An 8,020-nucleotide genomic window follows, 5' to 3' on the forward strand; every position below is an offset into this window, starting at 1 on the left:
TAGGGTGATGGCAAGAGGACTGGGGGAGGACCACACAGCTGTGATCCCTTCTCCAGGAACCCACACATTCACATGTCTGCCTTATGTCATGGTTTGGCTTAGTGTTAAGTGTGAACTAAGTCAATAAATGGTATTGTGCAATTCTTTTTGAGTAACTTAGTGTGAAATAATCTTCCTTGTACATCAGGCATGAGGAAACTGTGGCACTCCGGATGCTGTGTGGATACCTTGTAAATGCACAGCCAATTCTCAGATCCAGCTCCTGGCGGGCATCTACTGACAAAGCCTCGTTGTGGTTAGGCTCCCCTAAGTTGTTCATGGCATTGCAAATGTCTGTGTCCGTAATAGAACTGAACTTGGCTCTGTATACAGTCCTTTCACTGCCACGAGGTTTATTCATCACAGGAACGGTAGCATCCAGGACCTATGAGATGAAACCAGAGCATGTGCTTATTAATTAAAGTAAAAGCGCTGTAAATTAGACACATCCACTCTCAAGTGCCTATGAAGACAACAGGTACACCTTAGGAACATTGCAAGCACCTTGGAAACAAATGGGAGTTGTTCAAGACCATGAGTGTGAATGTTTCATTGATTTCAATGAAGCTTGCGCAATAGAGGTTCCTGAGAGGTGCATCCAGAAATTTAGGTGTTTTATCACAGAAAACCAATCCACTTTGTGGATTGTGGCTCCATTCTTCAAAATGTTGCTGTAGCATGAGAAAGGTCTTTGGGAATATAGGGAGGAAAGGCTGTAACAAGAAATGCGAGTATCTTAGTCCCCCATTTCTACACTTTCAAGTCTAGAGGGAAGTTTGGCAGAATTCACACCACACCCTGTCACATTGACCTGTTTCAACATGGGCTTTAGCAGATTTCTGGATGGGAAAAACGCTTCTCTATGAGCTAATGCAGTATATTATCTAAGAAACCCAACTACAAATCAGAAAATCCCTGGATCCAATTTCATGAATTCCCTTTTTGCCAACACAGTCTTAGCCTCCCCATCTACAGTAGGGAGATGATAATACTGATTTAAGGAGTACAATGGACCAATTTGTATGCCATAATAAACCATACTTCATGGTTTACTATCAGTGCGGAGACATTGGTGCGTGCCATCATCAGTAAAATATAAAAATTTATATGAATTCACAACAGACAGGTTTCCTGCCAGTTTTCTGGATTAGAAGCATAGCTAACAACTTTTCCTTTTTCTTGCGAGGAATCCTATTCAGAATAAGGGAATTTCCCTTTTAAAAAAGGGAAAAGTTGACAGCTATGATTAGAAGACCTAAAATTTTCTACAAGCTATAAAAGAAACTGTTTAAATCCATAGATACCAACTAAAATGTTGCAGTTAAATAATGAATATAAATTGGTCACAGGAATCCTACCTCAAAGCAGATGTTTTCACCTTCCTTGTCACAGTCCAACCACAGAACAATACAGTCACAACCTCTCCCTTCCACCTAAAATACATATGCTCCAGTTAATGTAAAGAAGGCAGGTGTGTTGCAGGGTATCATACAACTGGATAAATAAATGTGCATGGTTGAGACAAATGTTTGTTTTGGGTTTGTGTGTGGTGTGTGTGTGTGTTTTTAAACCCTCAGAACAGCAAATACCTGTAAGAATTTCACCATGTTCAGTTTGGGATTCGCTTCTTTCTTTTCTGTAGGGGCTTTACTGAAAAGTTCAGCTGGGTCCACTTTATCCCAGTTGTTGTACTTTCCTGAGAAAGGCAACAGAATGAAATACAGGTCTCATTATCTTCAAAGCCTTTTGTGGCTATCTGCCTTAGAGCAGGAGTAGGCTATTTCCAGAATTTTCTGCGAGAGATTGGTTTGGACCTCTGGCGAGCACAACTTTATCCCTCCCTCCTCTGGACAGGGAGAAGGAAAGAGGAAAAATATGGGAATGGCTCCAGGCACCATTGACACGTGGCCCCCAACTGCTTACTCCCAAGGGAAAGTGGCCCTCAAAAGAATCAATGGTCTTAGAGGATGATGCTTATGTAGTTAAGAAGTACATTCAGAGGTATGTGTATTTTTTATCTGACAAGTACAAAAGATCACTCTGGCAACCAGTTATATTCTCTGAAGCAGGTATATAAAAGGTGATAGCTAAGGTAACATTTTCTACTATTGCCTTGCAATCTGAGGGTTGATTCTCACAATGCCCCAATGGAAACATCAAGGCAAAACCACGGTCTGATTGCTGGGGTGTGCCTCCATCTCGCCCACTCCTTCTTTCCCTTGCATATCCTCAATTCCCTCTACCACTCCCTGGTTAACACTAACTATAGTGTGTTGTGACATCTGAACTGGCCAAACATTGGTTACTGCCATCCTTATTTGCCTCCAAACAAGGGTGGTTTTTTAAAAAAATAAAATAAGAAAGAACCTTGTTCCAACTGTGGTTTTTAATTCTGGTCTGGAGGCAAACTATGATTTATACTGCTTTAGTAATTAATTGATCCTTGAGAAACTGCTGAAAGTTTTTAGCAAGCCGAACTTCGGATCTGGATGCGCACCCTAAACGCCAGTTGGATGCTGGCTTGTTTCAGAAAGTATCAGGGTTCAGCTTCCTAAACGTTTCAGTCAGCTCTGCAGAAATTCCTTGCCCACTTTTTTTGGCCTCAAATAACAACAGAACCAAATAAAAGTGTGAAGTAGTCAACAGGTGATGCTATACCTATAAAATCCAGTGTCATCACATGGCCACAGACAGATGTCATCTTGAAACGGGCACTTTGTCCTATGAATGATCCAGTGTATTCATGCACTGAACATGCCCCATTCAGCCCTTTGCGGGAGGACATATTTCCTACAAGAAGAAGATAAGTTAATGGTAACAGTAGATATTAAGAATGTCTCATGTCACTTTTTTTTGGGACAGAGATTAATCTTGTCCTGGGAATAAAGGAAGGCAAGCATCATTTAGGAAAAATAAATTACTTTCAGGAAAAATAAATTACAGTTGTATTGGACCACTTAGCGTAATCACTATAGGAGGCAGGACATATATGGATGTAGTAAATTAGACGGTCATCCAGTATTTCATTTTCCATTTTAATAGGGTGATCCATGGGTGGCAACCCAAATCCAAGTATTCCTGGAGAAAGCTGATCTCCAGGATCAATTCCTGTCACACTTCAGAACAGAAACTGCCTTGGAGGCCCTGGTGGATTATCTAGGCCAGGAGTTCCCAAACTTGGGTCTTCAGCTGTATTTGGACTACAGTTCCCATCATCCCTGACCAATGGCCCTGCTAGTTAGGGATGATGGGAGTTGTGGTCCAAAATCAGCTGGAGACCCAAGTTTGGGAAACCTTCAATAGGAATGGGAGGACAACACTACACTACAAGTTTTCTTACTTCCTTAGGTCAGTAGTGGGGAATGTGAGGCTCTCCAGATGTTGTAGTACTCCAATTCCCATCAGAATGGCCAATGCTTAGGGATGATGGGAGTTGTAGTCCAGCAACATTTGCCCAGGCCCTGATCCAATACAATAACCTCCCATTTTGCAAGTATTTGACGTGCAATTTCAATCATACACAGCTGAAGGTGGGCTGATTGAAAGTGTGCAGGTCAAGTCCCAAGCAAGGCAGAGACCTATACACAATTTTTGTGTATGTGCATAACCCTCGGAACTGAACTCTCAAATAAAATGAGGGATTACTGCATCTTGTTTCTAAGCAGGAAGCTCACAAGCAGGACATAAAGTCTACAGCCCTGCTTGACTTTCCTTCTTTCTGATTTTCAGAGGAATATCACTTTTGAACCTGCTTTAGCTATTATGAATTCAATGGGGATTTACTCCCAAGTTGTGTGAATGGGATTCGAGACCAAACTGATTTAAATGCTACTACAAAAATACTTCAAAACAACAAGCAAGAGTTTTAAAAGAAAACGAATGTAGATCCCTCCTAACCTCTTGAAAGGATTTTGGCTATGGACTGAGCCAGAGAAGGCTTCTCTGCTACCATAAGAACCGTCTTCATCTTCTGCCAGTAGTGAAAAGGGTAATCAAATCTCAAGGAAATTCTGTCTTGTCAACCTAAAGAGAGAAAACACATCCTATTTATCACTTATTTGGAATGGTGACCTGGAGAATCAGTATTTCCCCTCTCTATTTTTTTGTTTCACAAGTACACTGCAAAGCAACTATGTACATCACCCAGTGGGGTGGGGGACATTTTGAAGGGGGGTGCCAGGGGGCGCTTCTCCTCCCCCCTCTTGCCCCGCATTCCGCTTCCACGCTGGGTGATGTACAGTTGCTTTTCAGTGTACTTGTGAAACAAAAAAATTGAGAGGGGAAATGTACATCACCCAGTATTCACATCTTCACAAATCCCAGTGTGTAGTACAGTGATTTTTTAAAGGTCTCTTCCAGCTAAATTATGAGAGTAACAGTTCAACCCTATACATGTCTACCAAGAAGCAAGCCACGTGGAATTTAAATAGGTATAGTACATTGCACATAAATGTAAAAATGTAAAAAAGGTTAATTCCACTTTATGCAGAGGGAATTCTATGGAGTTGTCATACTCAAAAATAAGGAGAAGTAACACTAACCCCTTGAAAAGGAAAATAGCAAAGATTATTGGTTGAGCAAACATTTTGCTAACTCTCCAGTTTGAATAAAATATAGGAAAGATGATACTGGCTTTTTAAATGCCTGTAAAAACATGCATATTAAAGCTGAGTTCAGTCTACTGCAACTTAGTTTAGAGTTAGTTGTTCTATAAATTTATTAAGACTGGGTATGTGAGGAAAACAGCAAAATACCGGTAGGCAGGAGAAGACTTCGTTTTGCAACTCTGAAATGATTTCAGGAATTGTCAAAATTCAGCAGCAGACCATGCAATCGACTCTCAATCTCAAAGTGGATACATGCCCAGCCAAAAGTACTGAGACCCCTAGAACCATTCATACTTTGATGCTAAAGACATCACATTTCTCCTCAAGCCCATGTTTCAGGTATGTTTTAACAGCTCTGCAGACTCTATTAGGAGCATTTTATGTATGCACATTGAAAAACGTCATTATCTGTCCTAGAATATTCACCGGGCAAGTAAGAATTCAGACTAACACCCATATTTATTCTAATTTCTAAACCTCCCTATCTCCAAAGGTCCAAATTAGGTAATCCTATTTTGTTAATAATATCTGTAGAACTCACAAGCAATCTGCTGTTAATAATTCCAGTAATCTACTGATTTCCGTGGAAGGGTGGCTCTCCAATGCTTGTGCACAGGACTGTGGCCTTAATGTTTTAAATTTCAGTTCCTGTATACCTTGCCTTTAAATAATAATAATAATAATAATAAACCTCCCAAGGCAATTAATAACAATTGCTAACAATAAGTCAAAATGCACCGTTGACACCCCCCCCCCCCAAAATCCAATATATTAACCCGGTTATTTTGCCTCCCTGTATAAGACATTTCATGTTTTATTTTGCAATGGTACACAAGCCGTCAAAAAACGCCCGCCGAATCCCACCGCGCTTCCTTCCAAGCCAACACGTAAACGAGGCCTTTGCGAAGACAGTCGCGCTTGCGCGTGTACTCAAAATCAGATACACACGATACCCTCCTCCCCTGCACCGAGGAAGGAAGTCGCTGCACCACCTTGCCTGCAAGGCCTCCTCTCCTCTCTCTTCAAGTTGTTACCAGGAATTGAAAAGGCGCAGTTTCCAAATAAAAGAAATCAGCAGCTTCCACGGCGACGCCAAACGAATTTGGGGTTTTGCTTGGGTTTTTCAAAATAAAATCATCATCATCATCATCACGTCGTTTCCCCTGCCTCTCCCCCTCCCTCAGCAGACCCTACTTCGCTCACGCTAAAAGGCGGCCCAGCGTGGAAGCGGAATGCGGGGCAAGAGGGGGGAGGAGAAGCGCCCCGCTGGCACCCCCCTTCAAAATGTCCCCCACCCCACATCTATCCGCTCCTTCTCCCCACACAGGCGAGGCGGGCGGCCCTGCTCACCCGGCGGGGCGGCCTCAGAAGGCGGCGGTGGCGGCGGCCATTGCCGAGGCTTCCACTGCCGGGTCACCCTCGGGCCCTCCTCCTCCTCCTCCTCCTCCTCCTCTTCCCAGGCGCGGAGGGAGAGGCGGAGATGCTCCAAGTACCCTGCATCCCTCCGGGCGTCTCCGTTGCCATAGAAACGCTCCCCCCCTCCAACTTTTCTCTTCCCTTCCCCTTTCTCTGCCCCGCAGCTCGGCTTGAGATGTCTCTCTGTTGGTTTTTAAGATGGTGGGGGTGGGCACACACACACACACCGGTGTGGGGACTGACTGACTCGTTTCTTTCCAAACCACGACACGGGTTTCGTTTTGTTTTTTTTCCCCCTTTACAAAAATGTGATGTGCCCTACAAATAGTAAAAAGGAAACCTAGGAAAAAGTCACAGCCCACCCAGCTTGAAAACGTAGGAAAGTCAAAATGCTATAACCTCAGCTCTCTGAGCCTAAGCAAGAATGTTTTTTGCACTGTTGTTAATAATTATTTTGTGTGTGTGTGTGTGTGTGTGTATTCATTCATTCATTCATGCTCTGTTCCCCCCCCCCGGACTCAGGGAAAATTTTGTATGTTAAAATTTTCATAATAATAAAAATGCATCCTTATAACTGCTATTGTTATTATTCAGGCATAGTTGCATTTGTTTGTTTGTTATTATTTCTAATCATAGTAATTAATGCATTATTTCTGGTTTCTTTTACTGATTTTTAGATTTTGTAATGATAATGATAAGATTAATAATCGGTTTTATTAGTAGGAATGTATTGTTATAATGTTCATTTATTATTTATTTTTAAATTCTAATTTGATGAAATGCATTACTATCTAAGTTCTGTTTTTTTGTTTTTGCAATAGTATACGGTATATTATGTTTTATTATTTTTATTATTTTATTATTTTTATTTACATTTTAGAATAATCATAGAATTTTTATTAGTATTATTAGCCTACATTTTTCCAAAGGAACTCTGAAGTGGATTTACAGCATTCTTTCTCATCTTCTCTTTATTTTTCTGTATTATTTTATTGCATTTATATCCCACCAAATTTATCCCAAATAATGAATAAGAATTATTATTCGCTGTTTTACTGCATTTATATCCAAGGAGCACAAGGTCCAAGGAATATACTGCACAGTTCTCCACTTCTCCATTCTATCCACACAACAGACCTATAGGGTAGGCCCTGCTGAGACACTGCGGCTGGTCCAAGGTTACCCACTGAGCTTTGTGGCTATGTGTGGGATTTGAACCATTTTATATTCACAGCAGATGGTGACAGCAGTCACGAAATTAAAAGACTCCTGCTTCTTGGGAGAAAAGCAATGGCAAACCTAGACAGCATCTTAAAAAGCAGAGACATCACCTTGCCGACAAAGGTCCGTATAGTTAAAGCTATGGTTTTCCCAGTAGTAATGTACAGAAGTGAGAGCTGGACCATAAAGAAGGCTGATCGCCGAAGAATTGATGCTTTTGAATTATGGTGCTGGAGGAGACTCTTGAGAGTCCCATGGACTGCAAAAAGATCAAACATATCCATCCTTAAAGAAATCAGCCCTGAGTGCTCACTGGAAGGGCAGATCCTGAAGCTGAGGCGCCAATACTTTGGCCACCTCATGAGAAGAGAAGACTCCCTAGAAAAGACCCTGATGTTGGGAAAGATGGAGGGCACAAGGAGAAGGGGACGACAGAGGACGAGATGGTTGGACAGTGTTCTCGAAGCGACTGGCATGAGTTTGGCCAAACTGCGGGAGGCAGTGAAAGATAGGCGTGCCTGGCGTGCTTTGGTCCATGGGGTCACGAAGAGTCGGACACGACTGAACGACTGAACAACAACAAAAACATATTCACAGCAACCCTGTGAGGTAGAAACAATAAGGAGTCTCGTGGGACCTTAGAGAGCTTGTGGCATAATCTTTTGCAGACTACATTCTTCTTTATCAGATGTATGAAGTATTATCCTGATCTGCAGGTACACATGGTATGACAAAGG

General features: G+C 42.0%; 1 protein-coding gene across 1 annotated transcript in view; it reads right to left on the reverse strand.

Moving 5' to 3' along the window:
- LOC117061361 (DNA topoisomerase 3-beta-1-like) overlaps window positions 1–5,782 on the reverse strand; it is a 35,441-nt gene extending 29,659 nt beyond the window's left edge. The window contains 6 exon segments of the mRNA XM_033174115.1: window positions 228–424; window positions 1,398–1,472; window positions 1,629–1,735; window positions 2,698–2,829; window positions 3,937–4,062; window positions 5,681–5,782. Coding sequence (XP_033030006.1) covers window positions 228–424; window positions 1,398–1,472; window positions 1,629–1,735; window positions 2,698–2,829; window positions 3,937–4,006 — 581 coding nt within the window. The 5' untranslated portion in view covers window positions 4,007–4,062; window positions 5,681–5,782.
- Between the last annotated feature and the right edge of the window lie 2,238 nt (window positions 5,783–8,020).

The sequence above is a fragment of the Lacerta agilis genome, chromosome 17, assembly GCF_009819535.1.
Source record: "Lacerta agilis isolate rLacAgi1 chromosome 17, rLacAgi1.pri, whole genome shotgun sequence".
Taxonomy (NCBI): domain Eukaryota; kingdom Metazoa; phylum Chordata; class Lepidosauria; order Squamata; family Lacertidae; genus Lacerta; species Lacerta agilis.